The 24856-nt window shown below is 44.9% G+C and overlaps 1 protein-coding gene across 2 annotated transcripts in view; it reads right to left on the bottom strand.

Moving 5' to 3' along the window:
• Positions 1 to 19159, bottom strand: part of mrpl23 (mitochondrial ribosomal protein L23) — an 85705-nt gene extending 66546 nt beyond the window's left edge. For both annotated transcript variants that reach the window (XM_087996711.1, XM_087996712.1), the window contains exons 1-4: positions 19074 to 19159; positions 9495 to 9617; positions 8752 to 8834; positions 5830 to 5903 (exon numbers count right to left, since the gene is read on the bottom strand). In XM_087996711.1, the coding sequence (XP_087852837.1) occupies positions 5830 to 5903; positions 8752 to 8834; positions 9495 to 9617; positions 19074 to 19090 (297 nt within the window). In that variant the 5' untranslated portion in view covers positions 19091 to 19159. The remainder of the gene's footprint in view (positions 1 to 5829; positions 5904 to 8751; positions 8835 to 9494; positions 9618 to 19073) is intronic.
• Positions 19160 to 24856: the final 5697 nt, after the last annotated feature.

Below are 24856 nucleotides of genomic sequence, written 5' to 3' on the forward strand. Positions count from 1 at the left end.
AATTATAATATTCAGCTGCCACACAAAATGCTGAAATGCTCTGCTTTAATTGCAAAGTTCTTCATAAGACAGTACTTTTTGAACCTAATGGATTTGAATGTGCCTTCCAAATCAGAATGACCTAACCTCTGAGGAACAAGGTGACATCTCGAAAAAAAAAGTCAACATTTGTGGCTATGACCACATTCTTCTCCACTGGGATACAAGATGCAGTTAACTGCAACATAACACATACATTAAACCAAAATGATATTAATCGTAAAATTCAATAAACTAGAGAGGTCTGGTAACATCCTGAATAGAAATTGCTGGGTTTTTTCAAAATCTCAAGAAGAAAATTATATTGTTATAGGAAGCCTTTACACACATTCCTGTTTTGAATGCTCAATAGATAACCAGCATAGCATGTCCCAGATACTAATTTTCTGGCACATCTATCCACATATTAAAGGGCAGTGAATGCATTAAGAACAGAGCCACTTTAGTTCACACGGAGTTAGACATTGGTTGAGAAAAAGCGAGGCTCAGGGTGCTGCCTCTTAAGAGATACCAAGCTCGGAGTCAGGGATTTTTATTGATCCGACAATGATCTGTCATCTTCGCTTGGTATCTTCAGTGTGTTCAAACAATGTACTGTGTGTTGCCTTAAAACACACAATTGAAAAGGTAAGCAGCATAGTATGAAAGACTTCAAATGTCAGCTTTCGTCATTTAGAAAGATTCTTGACTGTGTGTCAGCTTATGGGTTCAAACCACTCCGGTTTCCTCCTACAGTCCAAAGATGTGCAGGTCAGGTGAACTGGCCATGCTAAATTGCCCGTAGTGTTAGGTAAGGGGTAAATGTAGGGGTATGGGTGGGTTGCACTTCGGCGGGGCGGTGTGGACTTGTTTGGCCGAAGGGCCGGTTTCCACACTGTAAGTAATCTAATCTAATCTAAAAAAAAACCACACTGCAGAGGCTACTCTTGAGGGAATGTGTTACATCGTCAGACCATTCAGTATTCCAATAAGATTTGAACAAAGACCCCAAATACACCCACTCAGGTAGATAGAAAAGATTCGTGAACCTCCAAGCAAAGGTCACTGGATAAGAAACGCTAACTCTGATTTCTCTCCACAGATGCTGCTAGATCTGCTGAACTTTTCCAGCAATTTCATGGAGCCTCCCATGGTCTGACCAACATATACAGAGGAATCTCAATTATCTGAACAACACGATCGAGAGTAATTCATTCAGTTAATAAAATGCCGATAAACGATGCATGGCTAGCTATGTTATCCAGCAATGGGACCTTGCGATCTTGTTCAGATAATCCGAAATTCAGTTGATTGAATGCCAGGTAATCGAGATTTCTCTGTATATTCAATCAACACCAAAACAAATTAAATGGTCATTTTGCTCACTTCTGTCTGTGGGACCTCACAAAGCACAAAACTGACAATCATATTTTCTTGCATAACAACAGTAACTACTCTACAAGATAATTCAACAGCTGTGATACACTTTGGGATATTCTGAGGGATGGGGATGAAAGGCACCACATAAAATATTGTTCACTTTCAATCGCAAATCCTCAGATAAACTAGGTGTTTGATAGCATAACAATGTTACTTAACTTCAAAGCAGCTTGCTGCATACTCAGTGATTTGCAACGTTAGGATAGGCATTATTAGGGATCTTATTGAAATCTAAAATGCAGATTCTTTTATTTTCACCCCCCCAGTTGTATAAATGTCTGACCATGTACTTTACACAAGCTCTCCCTACCTCAATGTGCCATTCCACAGGCAAAGTTGAAGGCAAGTGAGTCTTTGGGTTCAATTTAGACTGAATTCTCTTCCTCAGAAAACTATTTAGATATCTATATTAGAAAGTCAGAGGTTGGGAGTTATAAGAAACCTTGGGCTTAACACACAATCGGTGAGAAATTATGCTTCACAGGGCTTACTGGCTCCTTAGAAAAAGTCTTTTACCTCTCTTTCTGGTTTTATTGCCTATTAGCGGTCTTTAAATCTGTCCCAATCCCATTATTTGGCAGCTTGTAAACAAGTGAGCAAGCACAACACTTACTGACCTGACACACTGCTCCGACTAAGCTTATAAAGGATTAAAAAAAATTGCTAAAATAAAAATTAATGTTTCCTGTTTACCAAGAACAAGCTGCTCCAGGGAAGCCTTAACCTTCCTCTTCCCCAGCCAGTCATTTAATTCTGAATCATCTGCCAGACATTTTTTACCATTGCCCTGTGTCCAGTAAAACAACTTGCAGCAGTATTCACCACATTCTTTGGACATTTGCTCTCTTATTCAACTGTTGCTCAGATGAAATACAGAATTTGCAAACCACCACCCACGCTCAGCTTTCTTTAGCACTGTTTGTATAGAGAGGACAATGATCTTCAAGGACATGGGAGAAGCATAACCTTTTACATTCAAATCTTTAATAATACATTTTAAAGACGGTTAGATTTGATGATACAGTAAGCAAAAGTATCAATGTCAAATTCAGCTAAACAGACTGGTAGAGGGACAGGAGTAGTTGCAGGTTTTGTTGGAGGAAGTCAACCACACAAAATAATAGCACAATAGGAGGCCAGTTGTTCATCATGTCAGTTGTAGCTCTTCAAGTAAGGTAATGAATTAGTCCCACTTCCCTGCTCCTTTTCCATGGCCCTGCAATTTTTCTTTTCAAGTAGCTATTCACTTCTCTTTAAAATTCAATTGGCTTTCTAGGTTGTGCAGCCCAGATCACAACAATAAGCTGCATTAAAATATTTCCTACACCTCAGCTTCACCTTCACCTGATAATTAGTGTATTAAGTTATACAGTACTCAGTCCGACACATCCGCACTAATTAGATATCCAAAACTGAACTAGTCCCATTTGCCAGCAGTTGGCCCATTTCCCTCTAACCCATCCTATTCATATACCCATCCAGAAGCCTTTGAAATTTTGTAAATGTACCCAACTCCACCAGCACCTCTGGCAGCTCATTTCACACAAGCACCACCCTCTATGTGAAGAAGTTGCCCCTCCCCCCCCGTCGCCGCCTCCCAGGTCCCTTTTAAATCTTTCACCTCTCACCCTAAACCTATGCTATCTAGTTCTGGACTCCCCTACCCTGGGGAAAAGACCTTTGGTATTCACCCTACCAATGCCCCTTATGATTTTAAAAAGCTTCCAGAAGGTAATCCCTCAGTCTCAGGCACTCCAGGGAAAAAAGCCCCAGCCTATTCAGTCTCTCCCTACATCACAAACCTTCCAATCCCTCCAACATCTTTGTCAATATTTACTGAACCCTTTCAAGTTTCACATCTTTCCCACAGCAGGGTGGCCAGAATTGAACGTAGTATTCCAAAAGTGGCCTAACCAGTGTCCTGTACAGCCACAACATGGATCCCAACTCCTATACTCATTAGTCAGTGCAATGAAGGCAAGCATGGCAAACACTTTCTTTATCACCCCGTCTACCTGTGTTTTTAAGGGACAATGCATATGCACTCCGAGATTTTGTTTGGCAACAACCCATTAACTATACAAGTCCTGTCCTGACTTGCCTTATCAAATTGCAACACCTCACATTTATCTAAAATAAATTCCATCTGCCAGTCCTTGGCCCACTGGCCCATTTGCTCAAGGTCCTACTATACTCCAAAATAACCTTCTTCACTGTTGACTACACCAGCAACTTTGGTGTCATCTGCAAACTTACAAATCATACCTCCTATCTTCACATCCAAAATCATTTATGTAGATGATGAAAAGCAATTGACTAAGCACCAAGCCTTGCAGCACACTGCTGGTCACAGGCCACCACCACCCTGTCTCCTACCTGAGGCCAAGTAATCACTTTCCTAGCTTCTTATAAAGTTCTGGGATAGACCTAATCAGGTCCCAGGGATTTATCCAACTTTGTGTTTTAAGACTTCCAGGACCTCATCTGTAGTGTGAACACTTTCAATATATCACTACTTATTTCGCCAAGTTATCTATCTTCCGTGTCCTTCTCCACAGTAAATACTGACGTGAAATATTCATTTAGTATCTCACACATTTCCTCTGGTTCCACAATTAGATGGCCATGTTGATCTTTAAAGGGCCCTATTCTCTTTTTCTCCCTGGTTACTCTTTTTCTCTTAATACATTCCTTTGGATTCTCCTTAACCTTATTTGTCAAAAATATCTCATGTCCTCTTTTTGTCCTCCTTGTTTCCCTCAAATATACTCTGACTGCCCTTCTACTCCTCTAGGGATTCACTCGATCCTGATTTATGCCTTTTTTTAAACCCTTGACCAGAGTCTTAATTTCTTTAGGCATACCAGCCCTGCCCTTGACACTAACAGGAACATACTGTCTCTGAACTCTCATTAACTCATTTTTAAAGGCCTCCCATTTTCCAACCATCCCTTTACCTGTGACTAGGCTTTCCCAATCAACTTTTGAAAGTTCTTGCCTGACCTTACTCTTGATCTTACTCAATTTGGACATTAAACTTTTAGATCTGGTCTAGCCTTTTCCATCACTATTTTAAAACTAATGAAATTACAATCACTGACCCCAAGGTCCGGAGGTGACACCTCAGTCATCTACCCTACCTTATTTCCCAAGAGAAGTTCAAGTTTTGCACCTTCTCTGGTAGGTATGTTCACATACTGAATCAGAAAATGTTTTTGTACACACTTAATAAATTCCTCTCCATCCAAGCCATGAACACTATGGCAGTCCCAGTCTATGTCTGGAAAGTTAAAACCCCCTACCATTACAACCCTGACTATGACATATAATACAATCCCAACAAAGGCAATTATCCCTTTTATATTTCTCAATTCTACCCATATAACTTCACTGGATATTCTCCTGGGAATATCCTCCCTAAGTACTTCTCTGGATTAAATTTCATCTGCCAAGTGTCCACTCATTAACCAGATCTATTTTGTCAATTACTATCAAACAGTGATGAGTGATGAACAAGTAACCAAAATCTTATGAAATTGTTCTTTGGAACATACTGCAAAGGTCAGCGTTTCTGAGATATTACCTGGCACAGCTGCACACCACAATGGCATTCAAGAAGATTATTCTCTTCCTCAACTGTAGACATTTGAGTCACACTCAATTATCAAGGCTAGACTGGAGTCTGCTGATATTATTCCTTGACATTAGTTGTAAATGAATGACTGCTTATACTTTATGTTTGCACTTCCACTCAAAAAAAGCACACTGACGCCTCATCTCTAGCAAGTGTTAGCAAAATCTAAATTCATTAAAAAAGGCAAATATGGAGTTGACCCAGATTTAGTTAAGCATTTTAAAATAAAAGTATCCTAAAATGTATTGAATTCCAAGCACTTCCCAGAATTCCTACTGCAAATAATGTTTGCACAGTAGAAGGTATAGCCTCAGATAATAAAACTACAAATGTAGCTGCTTGGATGATAAATAAGATTTCTGAAGAGGACTCAAAACATTAACTGCTTCGCCCTTCACAGATGCAGCCAGACCTGCTGTGCTTCTCCACCATTTTCTGCGTTTGCTAAATGGTCAAGAAAATGTTTTACTAAAGTGAAGAACGTTACGTATGGCAATAGAATTTTATTTAACGATTTATGCACATTTTGTAAAGGATTGAATTCCAGGAAATTATTTATTTGCTTCTAAGGAATAATACTTTTTTGGGGGGCACCAAATAACAAAACATTTAATCTCTACACAGCTAACTAAACCATTGGGCATTGTAGTTTAGGATAAGAGCTGAAGAAATTCTAATCATGGACAATCTTTGAGAACTGTGGCAAATAAGATAGAAAAGAATTGGCCTTCACTTACCAACTGAACATACGCAACTTTATAATCAGGACGCTTCACCCTTTGATTCTTATGGTTTCTCTTCTTGTTAGTACCTAAACAGCAGTTTTGAGTGATCATGAGAATATATATTCAGTGGTTGCAGCCCAGTATAGTATATTTGAAGAGAAGTTAATAGTGCTATTCAGATTGCTTCCCAACAAGACATTAACCGAACACATTGCCTTTGTCCTTGGCTCACAAAATCTGAAGGTTTGTGTTCACTATTTTGCCACTATCACTTAGCCATCTGTTCTTCCAGACAGGCTTCCCAGGTTTCAATATAAACCTGTCTAGCGTCACCAGACAGTTGAATGATCAAAAGCTGTTTGTCCTGTTCCCTTTTAAATTCAAGGTATCTCTCTCCAATCAACAGACTGCTTGGGCATTCTGACATTCTACCTTAATATGACCAACCTCTAGAATATCCCTGTCCACTCTTCCTGCCACACTCCATTCCTTTGCAATACAAAGTAGGAAGGAGTCCGATTCAACCCCAAAATGCAAGGTTAGATCTCACGGAATACAGGGAGAACTAGCCATTTGGACACAGAACTGGCTCAAAAGGTAGAAGACAGAGGGTGGTGTTGCAGGGTTGTTTTCAGACTGGAGGCCTGTGACTAGTGGAGTGCCATAAGGATTGGTGCTGGGTCCACTACTTTTTGTCATTTACATAAATGGATGTGAGCATAAGAGGTACAGTAAGTTTGCAGATGACACCAAAATTGGAGGGGTAGCAGACAGCGAAGAAGGTTACCTCAGATTACAACAGGATCTTGACCAGATGGGCCAATGGGCTGAGAAATGGCAGATGGAGTTTAATTCAGATAAACACGTGGTACTGCATTTTGGGAAAGCAAATCTTAGCAGGACTTATACACTTAATGGTAGAGTCCGAGGGAGTGTTGCTGAACAAAGGGACCTTGGAATGCAGGTTCATAGCTCCTTGAAAGTGGAGTCGCAGGTAGATAGGATAGTGAAGATGATGTTTGGTATGCTTTCTTTTATGGGTCATAGTATTGAGTACAGGAGTTGAGAGGTCATGTTGCAGCTGTACAAGACATTGGTTAGACCACTGTTGGAATATTGCGTGCAATTCTGGTCTCGTTCCTATTGGAAAGATGGTGTGAAACTTGAAAGGGTTCAGAAAAGATTTACAAGATTGTTGCCAGGGTTGGAGGATTTGAGCTATAGGGAGAGTCTGAACAGGCTATTTCCCATGGAGCATCGGAGGCTGAGGGGTGACCTTATAGAGGTTTACAAAATTATGAGGGGCATGGATAGGATAAATAGACAAAGTCTTTTCCCTGGGGTCGGGGAGTCCAGAACTAGAGGGCATAGGTTTAGGGTGAGACCATATCAGTAGACAAGCTAAAATTGATTTGTACAGCCCACTTGTTAGCAGATTGTTAAAAAAAAGGATTAGTTCTCAATTCTGATGGCCAAAGTGCTCACACAACATACCTTGAGAAAATGGGAAAGCAGCAACACAAATACAAAATTGTTTCCTATTTGTCAATCAACCAAAGAGTAAATTAAATCCAGGTCACAAGTCAGATGGCACCAGGCTACAGTTCAACAGATATGTTTAAAATCACAAGCTGTCATAATGTTGCCCCTTCAGAGGGACAACACTCCAAAAGCTTGCAATTTCAAATAAACCTGTTGGACTATAACCAGGTGTTGTTTGACTTCTGACCTTGCCCTTCCCAATCCAACATCGGCACCTCCACATCACAAATTAAATCAGTACATTTGGGCTGGAGGAGGGTTGGCAGTGAAGTTCCCGAGGTCAGCTTTGCACACTTGCTTTTTCTGAGATGTATGAATAACCTAGATCTTGGTGTGCTGAGGAATATAAGAATTAAAAAAGGATTTTAATAAGTTGAAGGACTGGGCAGATAGGGGACAGATGAAATTCAATCAAAGACATGTGAAGTGACATATTTTGGTACAAGGAAACAGCATAAAATAAAGAGTGCTACCCTAAAGGATGCGCAGGACCTGAAAGACCTGGGTGCAGCTGTGCACAAGTCTGGACAGGTACAGCAGTTACTGAAGCATAGAGTATCATTGGCTTCATTAACAGGGACATAGAGTACAGAAGCAAGGAGGGTATGCTGAACTTGTCAAATACACTAGTTAGACCTCAAGTGGAGTATTGTGCACAATTCTGGGTATAACACTTTAGGAAGGACGTGAATATATTTGACAGACTTCAGAAGAGACTTGCAAGAATGATTCCAAGGATGACAAATGAGTTATAAAGACAGATTGGAGAAGCTGGGACTGTTTTGAATGGAGAGGAAAAGGCCGAGGAAAGGTTCCAAAATCATGAAGGGGATTGGACAGAGTTGATAGGGAGAAATCTTCTCTCTTATAAAGAGATTGAGAATGAGAGAGCAACATATATAAGGCAATTTGCAAAAGAAGCAAATGTGATGTGAGAAAAAACTTTTTCATGGAGTATTTAGGGTTTGCAAAGGTCTAGCTGGCAGTGTGGTCGGGACAGTTTCAACTGAGGCATTCAAGAAGGAATCAGATAATGACTGAAATAGAAATGACATTCAGGGATATGGGAAAATGACAGGAATGGAACTACATTTGAATGCTCATTCAGAAAGCCAGTGCAGACACGACATGCTGACTGGCCTCCTTCTGCATCATAACAGCTTTGCGATTCTGTGTCTCCAACTGAAAAAGCATTTAGTGAGTGAGGATTGGAAAAAGTTGTAATGTTCCATCTCTACAAAGCACTTTGCTTCAAACATTAGCTCACACATCTAGAGAGACAAGGCACACGACAATATTAATCACTCATCATGACTTGTGGTCAATGCTAAAGCAAGGTCCACTGTAACAGTCTGGGGGCCATACTTTTCACGGGCATTGCCAGTTACTTACAGTATTGAATTCTGGTCCTCACCGCGGCCACTGGGACACTATAGATGCTCTGCAGGTAATTCTTCACATCAAATTTTGTCATCCTGTAAAACACAGGTTAGAGATAGAAGATGTTAAAAAAAGTCAACGTGTGAAAAAAGAAATGAGCAAATGCAATTCCACAACTCAGAATCAGAGGCTAACAATTATTCAACATCAAAACAGAAGTTCATACCTTTGACTAGCAATAGCAAATTAGTCACAGCAAAGGAGCAGCTCAATAGATTTTTGTGTTATTGCAAATGCTTATACTCTCAATCTTCCACACTCCCATTAACTGAAGCTGGTACTTTCCACATTCAGAAACATCTTTAATACCTTAATGGCTCACACAGGACCTCTAGTGGCCGAAATCAGAACTGTTTGGCAATAATCTGAGTACATTTTAAACAAAATGTCTGCAAATGCACACATTTTAATCAAGACATAAATGCTCTAACACAGTTTGCACGGGATTTTGCCAAAGGTCCAGGTGAAATAACTTTGCAATGGCCTCTCAGTAAATTAGAGTAGCTGCCATGAACCAGTGTCACATTTTGTAGACACCACAGCAGAGCTGGTTAAGGTTCAGGAGCAGTTCACCCTCTCATTTCAGGAGCTGAGTGTCCTAGAAAACAATATTCAATATTGATGTCTTTAAAACAGGACTATGCGCATCGACCCACTCCATTTTGCTGAGCACATTTCCAACTGCATCCACTTACTCCATAGGAATCCGGAACTGGACCGTATTCTCTGGCTGCTCGCCTCCAGGCCTTACAAGGGTCATAAAAAAGTTGGTGCGAAATATCCGAAGCTGAGGGTTTCCAAGTTGATATAATGGATAGCTGTGGGGAAATAAATAATTAAATATAATTATGCATATAATATTGAAGAAAAACAGAAATTGCTGGAAAATCTCAGCAGGTCTGGAAACATCTGTGGAGAGAGTTAACGTTTCAGGTTCAGTGATCCTTTTTCAGAACAGATGGGAGCTAAGAAAAGGAATTTTTTTCATACAGAAGATGGGGTTGGGGGGGGTGTAAAAGATACATGGAAATAGAGCCTAATAGAGAGAAACCCAGTTGGACAGACAAAAGAATGGTTAAATATCAGTTTTAGGGAATGAATAGCTGCTAATGGGGACAATTAGTGGCTGACAATGGGTTGTGTGTGCTAGCAGCCCACCTGATGATACGATCTGGTGTGCGAGGATGGGGGAAAAACCATTGGGAAAGCCCTAAAATTGTTCAACTTGATATTAAGTCCAGAAGGCTGCAGGATTCCCAGGCGGAAAACAAGGTGCTGTTCTCCCAGCTTGTGCTGAGCTTCACTAGAGCATGGCAGCAAGCCTGAAACAGAGATGTGGGCCAGGGAACAGGGTGGTGCGTTGAAGTGGAAGGCAACTGGAAGCTCGGGGTCTTTTTAGTTGACAAAAAGATATTCTACAAAGTAGTCACCCAGTCTACACTTCATTTCCCCAATGTAGAGTAGTCCACATTGTTAACAGTGAATACAATATAGGGGGGAATACAAGGATGAGGAACGTGACAGGCATTTGAGAGTACTCAAGGTTTCCCTCATAAAAACGGAGTACGATGCTCAACTCATCGACCGCTAGTTCTGACGTGCCACAGCGAGAAACTGTAATGAGCTCCTCAGGAGACAGATACAGGACAGGGTGCCCTTCGTTGTCCAGTATTTCCCAAGAGGCGATAAACTACGCCATGTTCTTCGCAGTCTGCAATACATTATCAATGAGGATGAGCACCTCACCAAGACCTTCCCCACACCTCCACTTCTCACCTTTAAACAACCACCAAACCTCAAATAGATCATTGTTCGCACCTGGCTTTCAGGACAACTCCATACAACCTTGTCATGTTAGACGCTGCAAGATGTGTCAGAGTGTCGACACGGATACCACCATTACATGTGGGGACACCTCCCACCATGTACGTGGCAGGTACTCAGGTGAGTCAGCTAACGCTGTCCATCTCATACGCTGCAAGCAAAGATGCCCTGAGGCATGGTACATTGGCGAGATCAAGCAGAGGCTATGACAACGGATGAATAGACACCACACAAAAATCGATGTTTTGGACTGGAGCCCTTCACTCAGGAATGTATAGTGAGGATGTATAGTCCATATAACTGTGGGAGAGTCAGTTGGTTTGTAGTGGATATTGGTGGCCAGCCTATCCCCAGAAATGAAAACAGAAGTGGAGGAAGGGAAGGAGGGAGTCAGAATGGATGAGGTGAAGGTGAGAATGGAGTGAAAAGTGGAAGCAAAATTGATAAACATTTTCAATTTCAGATGAGGAAGGGAGGTAACACCAATGATGTGATTGATACACCTTAGAAGGAGGTATAGTTGGGGGCCGGAATAGGACTGGAACAAGGAATGTTCCACGTAGTGTACAAAGAGAGACATAACTGGAGCCCCTGCAGGTACCTATGGCCACCCCTCCGACCTGAAGCAAATGATGAGAGTTAAAAGAAAAATTCTTTATGATAAGGACAAGCTCAACCAGGCAGAAGAGAGTGGCAGTTGAGGACAGTTCAGGCTTTTTTTCCCAAGAAGAAGCAGAGAAACCAGAGACCATCCTGGTGGGGAATGCACAGCCATGGCTGGAGCCTGCAAACTGGAAACTCTGAAACTGACATCAAACATCAGCAGAATTGTGGATGTAAGTGGAGTGGGAATAGTCAAGGTGGAAAGAAATGACTTCTGTGGGGCGGGAGCAGGCAGAAACAATAAGGGGTCTGCCTAGGCAGTCATGTTTGTGAATTTTGGGAAGGAGCCAGGAGTGAGCCTTGCAGGGTTGGGAGACTATGAGTTTGGAGGCAGTTTTTTTGGCAGGGGTCGGGGGGGTCATCCATTGAAATAAGGTTAGTGACCATTGTGGACACAATGACCTGACATTTCATGGGAGGGTCATTGTCCAAAGGTGATAGGAGGAGATGTCTTGAGAGCTGGTGCTGTCAATTCAGAGGGAGTTAAGTTGGAATGTGTAAGGATGGGGCACAGAAATTGAGGTGACTAATGTCACATTCACAGTTCTCAATGAACAGGTTAAGTGCAATTAAAAGGCAAGAGGCAGGGGTCAAGATGGAGAGAGCGAGTTGGAGGCAGGTGAAGGAGTCTGTGGTAAAAGGAGACGACTCTTGTCCAGAGAAGTGGGCTCAGAGGCAGAGGTGACAGAAGAGGAGTTCAATGTCATGTTGTGCACAAAATTCATTCGGGATAAAACTGAGACGTTTGCTGAGTACAGAACGTTCAGCATCAGAGACCACAAGGTCAAAAGGGATAGTTAATACAAATTGTTGGCACTGAGTAAGTTTTGAAAAACTGGAGTGTATGCATAATCCTTGGTTAAAAAAAACTTCTTCCTGCTGCCACAGTTTCATGGTATTCCTACATTAATATTTAACACGGACATTTCCTATCTAAACTCTGATGGGATGTTAAACTAAGACCCATCAGCCCTCTTACCAAGGGAGTTCTGCAGCTGTCCTAGCCAACATTTATTCCACAAATGGCATCATGGAGATAATTGATAATAAAGAGGCCAGTTAACCCGCCATGCCCAGATTACCTGGCCACTTAGCTCATTACTATAATGGGATGCACCAAGGAAACAAAAGAGAGTCTCTATTTACAGGCTTGCTCCTTAAGGTCTGGTGGAATGGTCATTAAACTGAGACAGCAACCCTGTTTCTCTCCACAGAAGCGGTGACACTTTTCCAGCAATTTTGATCGTGTTTCATATTTCCCACGTCCACAATATTTTGCTTCTGTATTTGTGCTTGCTCATTTTCTTTTTAAATCTAATAGAGTTGCCCTCTACAATGAATCAGTCAAATCATGCTGCCCTTCTCCCTTAGCTAACTTATGACCTCTCCCCCAGTCAGGATTCCAGTCCTCCCAAAAGCTGTTCATTCTAACTCAACCCACCTAATGTTTCCCGTTAAGAGTTACACTTAATCTCCTACTCTTTTTCCACTCTAACCCCATCACAAACATAACAAGTACTCAACTTCCTTCCCCTGCACATTGGTTAGATTTCTCCTCACATGATGCCCTAACTATTCTACACCTCAGCTTTTACCGGTCCCCCTGTTAACTAATTCACCTTTTCTATCCACATCAGTGACTGTTCCACTCTCTTCCTCAATTTCCCAACCTATTTCATTCCTTTTGGACTTCCTTCCTCCTCCCAGCCCCTTAAATATCCACACCCAGTCAACCACTTTATAAACAAGACTGACCTGTAAACCCAAATATCCAAAGTCAATGAAATAAATTGGCACTTCAGGAAAATCCTAAGTATAGATCAGTCTGTTGTCACTACAATAATAAATGATCTAACAGATAAAGATTTGTTTGACTGCCATGCATACTACCAGAAGACTTCTCAAATTCAAGTTACTTATCACTTTTCTTTTTATATTTAATGCAAATCTAAAGATAATCTTGGTAGAACTAAGGAATATTAACTTTATTTGATCCTATTCAGAGGTAACCTGCAGGATTTGTTCAGGCAATTTCGCAAAGACATAAGGTGGATGGTTTAAGTTAGGATACCGATCTTAGGTTATGACTATCATCTTTATTCTAACTTACAACAGCACCCATACAGATCTTATAATTACACTTCTAGAGAAAGCACAGTATTTTGGATTAATGAAGAGCTATACAAAAACTGCAAGCTGCATTTTCTTACTTCTAGAAAGTTACTACACTATAGAATTTCTTCATCGGGTGTAAAGTGCTTTCAAATATACCAAGATTGTAAAATGTGCTAGATAAATACAATTTTTTTTAACAAGTGCAATTCAATCCAACTCATGCTTAATAGACTACTGGGGCCTTTCTCAATAGTAAGGAGCTTAACATCAAATCATACCTACTATAAAACCATATTGGAATCCAATATTATTGCACTTCAGTTCAAATCAAGTAGTGCAATGGTGTCTTTTATTAGTGATTCATGTGATGTTGGCATGGTTGGTTTGATAAATATTTACTGTTAATCCCTAATTTCCTAAACTGAGTGACCTAAGGACACTTCAGAGGGCAGTTAAGAAACAGCAAAGTTGCTGTGGCTCTACATATTGGCCACACCAGATAAGAATGACAGATTTCCTTCACTAAAGAACATTAGTGAACAAAATGGATTTTTACAACAATCAACAAATGTTATGTGGTCACGAGTGGATGAACTTTTCATTCCAGATTTTACTGAATTCAAATTTCATCATCTAGCAATAGTGAGCTTCAAATGGATATCCCTAGAACATTAGTTTTGGGTTCTGGATTGCTCATCCAGTGTCATTACCGCTACACCACTGTCTTCAGTAATTCAGCTGCAGGAACCAAAAGCTGTCCCATCCTCCTTTGCAGTTTTACAACATTGAATAGATTTAAGGACTCAAATAACATTGCTATAATTTATGAACTTCACAGCATATTTCTGCTTCACAAAGGTTAGCTTGTGTGTCATACTAACATCCGAAACTTACAGATTTACATCAAGTTCAGTTTTTTGATGACCTTGACCAGGAGTTAGAAAATACTTAGAGCAGGCAAAAAGTAAATGTGTGGCCAAGGTGCAGATCTGTCCAATTCAATGGGAAATTAACGAAGGAATCAACTGCTTCACACAGGCTTTGCAGCAAGCCTTTAAACTGGAGATGTTCTGATTTTGCTTAAAGGATGGACTTGTTGCAAGACCACGTCAAACTTCAGTTAGCAAACACTTTCAGAGAAATGGTGGACTCATCATACAGAAAGAGAGCCTTCGTAAAGAAACTAGGTAACCCTTCAATCGAAACAAAGGACCTAACCATATCTCTTACCAAATCCTGGCGAACCCACACCACACTTCCAACTGCTGTGTTTGCTTTGAGTGCTCCATTGACACTCAAAGCATAGGAGTTCCAACAAGTTAGCACTGCTACCTCACAGCATCAGGGACCCAGGTTCAATTCCAGCCTTAAGTGACTGTCTGTGTGGAGTTTGCACATTCTCCCCATGTCTGCGTGGGTTTTCTCCGGGTGCTCCGGTTTCCTCCCACAATTCAGAGATGTGCAGGTTAGGTGAATTGGCCATGCTAAATTGTCCATAGTGGGACCCAGGGAGATAGTGAGGAAAAAGATCGATCTGAGACGGGTACAGCTGAGAACAGACGCGAGTCAAACAGTCAAGGCAGGCAGGGACAAGGTAGGACTAATAAATTAAACTGCATTTATTTCAATGCAAGGGGCCTAACAGGGAAGGCAGATGAACTCAGGGCATGGTTAGGAACATGGGACTGGGATATCATAGCAATTACGGAAACATGGCTCAGGGATGGGCAGGACTGGCAGCTTAATGTTCCGGGATACAAATGCTACAGGAAGGATAGAAAGGGAGGCAAGAGAGGAGGGGGGTGGCATTTTTGATAAGGGATAGCATTACAGCTATACAAGGGAGGATATTCCTGGAAATATATCGAGGGAAGTTATTTGGGTGGAACTGAGAAATAAGAAAGGGATGATCACCTTATTGGGATTGTATTATAGACCCCCCAATAGTCAGAGGGAAATTGAGAAACAAACTTGTAAGGAGATCTCAGCTATCTGTAAGAATAATAGGGTGGTTATGGTAGGGGATTTTAACTTTCCAAACATCGACTGGGACTGCCATAGTGTTAAAGATTTAGATGGAGAGGAATTTCTTAAGTGTGTACAAGATAATTTTCTGATTCAGTATGTGGATGTACCTACTAGAGAAGGTGCAAAACTTGACCTACTCTTGGGAAATAAGGCAGGGCAGGTGACTGAGGTGTCAGTGGGGGAGTACTTTGGGGCCAGCGACCATAATTCTATTCGTTTTAAAATAGTGATGGAAAAGGACAGACCAGATCGAAAAGTTAAAGTTCTGAATTGGAGAAAGGCCAATTTTGACGATATTAGGCCAGAACATTCAAAAGCTGATTGGAGGCAGATGTCGCAGGTAAAGGGACGGCTGGAAAATGGGAAGCCTTCAGAAATGAGATAGCAAGAATCCAGAGAAAGTATATTCCTGTCAGGGTGAAAGGGAAGGCTGGTAGGTATAGGGAATGCTGGATGACTAAAGAAATTGAGGGTTTGGTTAAGAAAAAGAATGAAGCATATGTCAGGTATAGACAGGATAAATCGAGTGAATCCTTAGAAGAGTATAAAGTAGAAGTATACTTAAGAGGGAAATCAGGAGGGCAAAACGGGGACATGAGATAGCTTTGGCAAATAGAATTAAGGAGAATCCAAAGGGTTTTTACAAATATATTAAGGACAAAAGGGTAACTAGGGAGAGAATAGGGCCCCTCAAGGATCAGCAAGGCGGCCTTTGTGTGGAGACACAGAAAATGGGGGAGATACTAAATGAATATTTTGCATCAGTATTTACTGTGGAAAAGAATATGGAAGATATAGACTGCAGGGAAATAGATGGTGACATCTTGCAAAATGTGCAGATTACAGAGGAGGAAGTGCTGGATGTCTTGAAACGGTTAAAGGTGGATAAATCCCCAGGACCTGATCAGGTGCACCCTAGAACTCTGTGGGAAGCTAGAGAAGTGATTGCTGAGCCTCTTGCTGAGATATTTGTATCATCGATAGTCACAGGTGAAGTGCCGGAAGACTGGAGGTTGGCAAACTGTTTAAGAAGGGTGATAAGGACAAGCCAGGGAACTATAGACTGTGGAGCCTGACCTCGGTGGTGGGCAAGTTGTTGGAGGGAATCCTGAGGGACAGGATGTACATGTATTTGGAAAGGCAAGGACTGATTCGGGATAGTCAACATGGCTTTGTGCATGGGAAATCATGTCTCACAAACTTGATTGAGTTTTTTGATGAAGTAACAAAGAAAATTGATGAGGGCAGAGCAGTAGATGTGATCTATATGGACTTCAGTAAGGCGTTCGACAAGGTTCCCCGTGGGAGACTGATTAGCAAGGTTAGATCTCATGGAATACAAGGAGTACTAACCATTTGGATACAGAGCTGGCTCAAAGGTAGAAGACAGAGGGTGGTGGTGGTTGTTTTTTAGACTGGAGGCCTGTGGCTAGTGGAGTGCCACAAGGATCGGTGCTGGGCCCTCTACTTTTTGTCATTTACATAAATGATTTAGATGCGAGCATAAGAGGTACAGTTAGTAAGTTTGCAGATGACACCAAAATTGGAGGTGTAGTGGACAGCGAAGAGGGTTACCTCAGATTACAACAGGATCTTGACCAGATGGGCCAATGGGCTGAGAAATGACAGATGGAGTTTAATTCAGATAAATGCGAGGTGCTGCATTTTGGGAAAGCAAATCTTAGCAGGACTTATACACTTAATAGTAAGGTCCTAGGGAGTGTTGCTGAACAAAGAGACCGGAGTGCAGGTTCATAGCTCCTTGAAAGTGGAGTCGCAGGTAGATAGGATAGTGAAGAAAGCATTTGGTATGCTTTCCTTTATTGGTCAGAGTATTGAGTACAGGAGTTGGGAGGTCATGTTGCGGCTGTACAGGACATTGGTTAGGCCACTGTTGGAATATTGCATGCAATTCTGCTCTCCTTTCTATCGGAAGCTCTATGTCTGCCAACAGTCGTGAATTAAACTGGATGTGAACTGAACTTACCCCATCTAGTCTCAACAAGCCCTTCACTTTCTTCCCAGTATACCTACTCTGTGCTCTTCTTGAGTCATTATATTTGGACACCATCTGAACAATTCTCTGTTAAGGTGGCATTTGAAAATGCTCGAAATATTGAAGTGATATTGAAAGCATGTTTGATAGACCTTTTCAAAAAGAATCTGATACATATTTGAAAAGGAAAAATCTGCAGGATTATGGGAAAAGACGAGTGCATCTCTTTCAATAGCTCTCTTTCAGAGAGACAGTAGGGGTGGGGGGGGTTGCGGGGTGTGCGGGCTGAACGGGGTGTGGGCGGTACGGGGTGGGGGATGTGGGCGGTACGGGGTGGGGGGTGTGGGCGGTACGGGGTGGGGGGTGGATTGGGGGTGGTGCGGGGTGTGGGGGGAATTGGGCGCGGTGCGGGGTGGGGGGGGGGGAATTGGGAGCGGTGCGGGGTGGGGGGGGGAATTGGGAGCGGTGCGGGATTGGGGGCGGTGCGGGGGGGATTGGGGGCGGTGCGGGGGGGATGGGGGCGGTGCGGGGTGGTGGGGGCGGTACGTGGTGTGGGGGGCGGTGAGGGGGGTGAGGGGGGGTGAGGGGGGGGTGAGGGGGTGAGGGGGGGTGGGGGAGGGGTGGGGGGGTGGGGGAGGGGTGGGGGGGTGGGGGAGGGGTGGGGGGGTGGGGGAGGGGTGGGGGGGTGGGGGAGGGGTGGGGGGGGTGGGGAGGGGTGGGGGGGGTGGGGAGGGGTGGGGGGGGTGGGGGCGGTGGGGGAGGGGTGGGGGGGGTGGGGGAGGGGTGGGGGGGTGGGGGAGGGGTGGGGGGGGTGGGGGAGGGGTGGGGGGGTGGGGGAGGGGTGGGGGGGTGGGGGAGGGGTGGGGGGGGTGGGGGAGGGGTGGGGGGTGGGGGAGGGGTGGGGAGGGGTGGGGGGGTGGGGGGTGGGGGAGGGGTGGGGAGGGGTGGGGGGGGTGGGGGTGGGGGGGGTGGGGGTGGGGGGGGTGGGGGAGGGGTGGGGGGGGTGGGGGTGGGGGAGGGGTGGGGGAGGGGTGGGGGTGGGGGGGTGGGGGAGGGGTGGGGGAGGGGTGGGGGGGGGAGGGGTGGGGAGGGGTGGGGGGGGGAGGGGTGGGGGGGGGTGGGGGAGGGGTGGGGGAGGGGTGGGGGGGTGGGGGAGGGGTGGGGGAGGGGGAGGGGGGTGGGGGTGGGGGAGGGGTGGGGGGGGTGGGGGAGGGGTGGGGGAGGGGTGGGGGAGGGGTGGGGGAGGGGTGGGAGGGGTGGGAGAGGGGTGGGAGAGGGGTGGGGGAGGGGTGGGAGAGGGGTGGGGGGGGTGGGGGGGTGAGGGGGGGGTGGGGGGGGTGAGGGGGGGGTGGGGGGGGTGGTACGGGGTGGGGTGGGGAGGGCGGGTGGTACGGGGTGTGGGGGGGGGGGCGGTACGGGGGGGGTTGGGGAAGGTTGTCTGTGTAACGCGGGCGGGAAGCTGACAGCTGCTGGCTGTTTACAATTTTCCGATTGAGGAGCTTGGAGCTGGGCCTGAGCTTTCATGCCGAGCCCCGGGGCCGGGTAATCGAGTGGGCCGCGCACACCTTCACCAACTCCAGCGGCACCGCTGAGTCAAGGCTGGAGTTCCACACCCCGTTCCCCTTCTCCCTCTCCCACTCCCACTCACATCATTCTCCTCGCCATCTCGGCCTCGATCCGACACGGCTCTGGGCTCCGCTCACTCTCCTCCTCCTCCTCCTGCTGTTACCGCCGCTGTCCTCCCGCTACAGCGCAACCTGGCGGCGCCAGGCACTACTACAACTCACCTACCACACACTTTGCTGCTGTCTATTACATAGCCCCTAATGAAAACTTACATATAACTCATAATTTAGATTTATCAAAACATTTCTACCAGCAGTGATGATACCGCTCCACCCAATGATCCTTGATGCTGCTTATTGTGCCATACTCCCTCTGCATGGGCACCGAAAAGTGATTGAAACCATGGCGAAGATTCAACTACTTGGGTATAGAGGGTCACCTATTTGCAATTCTGTATAGTGGCGAAATTTTGGAGATCCGCTATAGAAAAGTTTCCTGTACTTACAAATAGCTATTTTATACTCTCCTGCATTGCATACTAATTTGTGTATAAATTGACTTGTGAACAGAACTCTAAAATGGGACCTACTGGCAACACAGGGACTGTCTGGATCTGCTGATTGCCACCTTGGGCTAGATCAGAGTGGTGCTGGAGAAGCACAGCAGGTCAGGCAGCATCCGAGGAGCAGGAAAATCAACGCCCTTCATCAGGAATAGAGGGTGCCTGCAGAGTGGAGAGATAAATGAGAGGAGGTGGGGGTGGGGCAAATGTAGCATAGAGTAGAATGGGTGAATGGGGGTGGGGATGGAGGTGATAGGTCAGAGAGGAGGGTGGCGTGGATAGGTGAAAAGGAAGATTGGCAGGTAGGACACGTATTGAGGGCGGTGCTGAGCTGGAAGGCTGGAGCTGGGGTGAGGGGGAAGGGGAAATGTGGAAACAGGTAAAGTCCACATTGATGCCATGTGTTCCAAGGCGGAAGATGAGGTGTTCTTCCTCCAGGCATTGGGTGGTGAGGGAGCGGCCAAGGATCTGCATGTCCTCGGCAGAGCGGGAGGGGAAGTTGAGATGTTGGGCCACAGGGCGGTGTGGTTGATTGGTGCGGGTGTCTCAGAGATGTTCCCTCAAGCACTCTGCTAGTAGGCGTCCAGTCTCCTCAGTGTAGAGGAGACCGCATCGGGAGCAACGGATACAATAAATGATATTGGTGGATGTGCAGGTGAAACCTTGATGAATGTGGAAGGCTCCTTTGGGGCCTTGGATGGAGGTGAGTGAGGAGATGTGGGTGCAGGTTTTGCAATTTCTGTAGTGGCAAGGGAGGGTGCCAGGAAGGGAGGGTGGGTTTTTGGAGGGGCATGGACCTGACCAGGTAGTCACGGAGGGAATGGTCTTTGTGGAAATGGGTGGGGAGGGAAATATACCCCTGGTGGTGGGGTCTGTTTGGAGGTGGCAGAAATGTCGATGGATGATGTGGATTATGCGAAGGTTGGTAGGGTGGAAGGTGAGCACTAGGGGGGTTCTGTCCTTGTTACGGTTGCAGGGGTGGGGTTTGAGGGTGGAGGGGTGGGATGTGGATGAGATGCGTTGCAGGGCATCTTTAACCACGTAGGAAGGGAAATTGTGGTCTCTAAAAAAGGAGGCCATCTCATGTGTTCTGTGGTGGAACTGGTCTTCCTGGGAGCAGATATGGCAGAGGCGGAGGAATTAGGAATACGGGATGGCATTTTTGCAGGAGGTAGGGTGGGAGGAGGTTTATTCCAGGTAGCTGTGGGAGTCGGTGGGTTTGTAAAAAATGTCAGTGTCAATTCGGCCCTCATTAATGGAGATGGAGAGGTCCAGGAAGGGGAGGGAGGTGTCAGAGATGGTCCAGGTGAATTTAAGGTCGAGGTGGAATGTGTTGGTGAAATTGATGAATTTCTCAACCTCCTCGGGGGAGCACAAGGTGGCGCTGATGCAGTAATCAATGTAGCGGAGGAAGAGGTGGGGAGTGGTGCTGGTGTAACTACAGAAGATGGACTGTTCTACGTAGCCAACAAAGAGACAGGCATAGCTGGACCCATACGGGTGCCCATGGCTACCTCTTTGGTCTGGAGGAAGTGGGAGGATTCGAAGGAGAAATTGTTAAAGTTGAGGACCAGTTCAGCCAAATGAATGAGAATGTCAGTGGAAGGGTACTGTTGGGGACGTCGGGAGAGGAAGAAACGGAGGGCTTGGAGGCCCTGGTAATGGCGGATGGAGGTGTAGTGGGATTGGGTATCCATGGTGAAGATGAGGCATCGGGGGCCGGGGAAACAGAAGTCTTGGAGGAGGTGGAGAGCGTGGGTGGTGTCTCAAATGTATGTGGGGAGTTCCTGGACTAGGGGCGATAGGACAGTGCCAAGGTAGGTGGAGATGCGTTCGGTGGGGCAGGAGCAGGCTGAGATAATGGGTCGGCCAGAGTGGTCAGGTTTGTAGATCTTGGGAAGGAGGTAGAATCAGGTGGTGTGGGGTTCCCGGACTATGAGGTTGGAAGCTGTGGGTGGGAGATCTCCTGAGGTGATGAGGTTCTGTATGGTCTGGGAGATGACGGTTTGGTGATGGGGGGGGTGGGGTGTCATGGTTGAGGAAGTGGTAGGAGGAGGTGTCTTTGAGTTGGTGTCTGGCTTCAGTGGTGTAGAGGTCAGTGCGCCAAACTACCACTGCACCCCCTTTATCTGCTGGTTTGATGGTGAGGTTGGGATTGGAGCAGAGGGAGTGGAGGACTGCGCATTGTGAGGGTGAGAGGTTGGAGTCGGGGAGGGGTATAGACATGTTGAGGCGGTTAATGTCTCGGCGGCAGTTGGAATTGAAGAGATCGAGGGCAGGTAACAGGCCAGTGCGGGGTGTCCAAGTGGATGGAGTGTGTTGGAGGCGGGCAAAGGGGTCCTCGGAAGGTGGGAGTGAGTCCTGATTGTAAAAGCATGGAGGCGGAGGAAAAAGTGTTCAACGTCACGGCGTGTATTAAATTCATTGATGTGTGGACAGAGAGGGATAAAGGTGAGGCCTTTGCTGAGGACTGATCATTCGTCCTCAGTGAGGGGGAGGTCAGGGGGAATGGTGAAAACTCGGCAGGGCGAACACCTCATCTTCCGCCACGGAACACTTCAACCACATGGCATCAATGTGGATTTCACCAGTTTCTTCATTTCCCCTTCCACCACTTCACCCCAGCTCCAGCCTTCCAGCTCAGCACCACCCTCATGAACTGTCCTACCTGCCAATCTTCCTTTCCACCTATCCACTCCACCCTCCTCTCTGACCTATCACCGCTATCCCCACCCCCATTCACCTATTGTATTCTATGGTACTTTCTCCCCACCCCCAACCCCCTCTCATTTATCTCTCCACTCTGCAGGCATCCTGCCTCTATTCCTGATGAAGGGCTTTTGCCTGAAACGTCGATTTTCCTGCTCCTCGGATACTGCCTGACCTGCTGTGCTTTTCCAGCACCACTCTAATCTAGACTCGTCCTTGTTTTTACCTACCTGATTGCCACCTTGGCCAAACCCAGGAACTGGTCCACCAGAAACAAAAACAGAAATTGCTGGGGAAGCTCAACAGGTCTGGCAGCATCTGAGGATAGAAATCAGAGTTAACGTTTCGGGTCCAATGTCTTTTCCTCTGAACTGGAAGCTCCACCGCAACATCCCCCAATCTGTCCACCCACCTCCATACAATGCATGTGCAAACAAAAATTCAGAAACTACATGTGGCCTGATACCCAGTGGAATTGTATGCAGCACTCTCCACCCCAGAAGTTGTTATTAAACACATTATAGGAGGGCACTTAGAAATCTTGAATGAAATCAGGCAGAGTCAACATTGGTTTATGAAAGGGAAATCATACATAATCAATTTACTGGAGTAATATGTGCTGTGAATAAAGCAGCAATGATAGATGTACTTTACTGAAATTTCCAGAAGGCATTTGATCAGTGGCTAGATAAAAGTTTTGTGAAAAATAAAACATTCATGGTGTAGATGGTAACACAGTGGCATGGATAGAAGATTAGTTAGGAAACAGAGAATTGCAGGAATGGGCCGCCCTAATGCAGTACTATTTAATGCATTACTATTGCTGAATCCACCCTAAACTACATTCTGTGGGTTACCATGAATCTGAAACTGAATTGGAGAAGCAACATAAATATTATAACTACAAAAGCAGATCAGAGACTGGAAAATTGAGGCCACTAATTTACCATTTGACTCCCGGAGCCTGGAGGTTATTTACAATTCAATGGTGTAAGGAAATACTCTCCACTTCCCAGGATGTGTGTAAAAGTACACTCAATAATCCCAATACCATCCAGCACAAATTAGCCCACTTGAATGACATCCCATCCACCACCAAAAATAATCACTGACATACAGTTGCAGCAGTGTGTACCAAGATGTGAGATATACTGCAGCAACCCATCTAGCCTCCTGCAACAGCACCTTCAAACCCACCTCTATCAAGAAGGACAAAGACTGCAAGCTCCCCTCCAAACCACACATCACGGCTTGAAACTATATTGCCACCCCTTTGCTATGTCAAAACCACAGAATTCCCTTCCTATTAGCTTTGTGGATGTACTTACCTGATATACACTGTAGTGTTTCAATCACCTTCTCAAGCGTCTTTAGGGATAGACAATCACTACTGGCCTAACCAGCAATGTCCACATTCTGTGAAAGCATATTAAAAAGGTGTAAATAAAACTAGAAATTGCCAGCGAAACTCTGCAAGTCTGGCAGCATCTGTGGAGAGAAAGTGGTGTTAACATTTTTGAGTCCAGTGTCCCTTCTTCAGTTGAAACCAATCACCTGCTCCTGCAGAAACCAGTGCCTCACTTCATGGTCCAAACCCAAAGATGTGCTGCTGCTTGAAATTCTTGTCAGGTGTCCACTTAAAGCTGCTGCGGTGTTCCTGAGCATTGTGTATCTGCTGTTGGCTGCTTTGCTTATTGCTGAAATCAGAGGCCAAATTGCCTGGTTCATTAGGGCTGCATACCGTCCTGCAAATCTCATTCTGTAGAAGCATGCATCTCCTTAAATCTAACTTCTGTGCACTATAAGGTGAAAATAAAATGTTTTATTCATTCATGGAATGTGGGCATCGCTGTCCTTCTCTCCCATCCCGAAATGCCCTGTGGACAGTTAAGTGTCAACCTCATTGCTGTATATCTGGAGTCACATGTACTGCAGACCAGAGGACAGCAGATTTCCTTCCTAAAAGACATCACTTAACCAAATGTTTTTTTTTTCGACAATCAACAGTGGTCACCATTCGTCGAACTTTTATATTCCAAATTTTTTTTAAAAATTCAAATTTCACTACCTGTCATGGTGGGATTCAAAATTACATGGATAAAAAGACTTTCAGTTTCAGTGTAGAATTTCCCCAGAATGAAATTCACATGAGAACTAGGAGCTAATTTCTCTGTTAGTCTGTGAATATGATCATAGCTGGTCTTAAACTCTATCAACATATACTAAGCTAAAAGCTTTCTACAATGCTAACCAAATTAATAATTCTGTCCTCTTGTGCTTTTTCTGGAACTAGGAACAGGAGTATGCCATTCAATGGTGGACCCTGTTCTACCATTCAATGAGAACATGGCTGACTGTGAAGCAGAACTCTATATACCTGCCTTTGACCCATATCCCTTAATATCTTTGCTTAACAACAATTTAACTATCTCAGCAACTATCATGGTTGCCACAGGTAAATACTCTTCTGGTCTCAAACTGATACCAAACAGAGATCCAGTTGTCAATCACGGAACATGTAACATGTAGTACCTATCTTCAATCTCTATTTTTACAGTTATCCACTGGTGCTTCAAGAAGTGTTGCTTGGATAG

Source organism: Chiloscyllium plagiosum, unplaced genomic scaffold, assembly GCF_037043375.1.
Source record: "Chiloscyllium plagiosum isolate Xiang-an unplaced genomic scaffold, Cpla_swu_hap1 HiC_scaffold_18, whole genome shotgun sequence".
NCBI lineage: Eukaryota > Metazoa > Chordata > Chondrichthyes > Orectolobiformes > Hemiscylliidae > Chiloscyllium > Chiloscyllium plagiosum.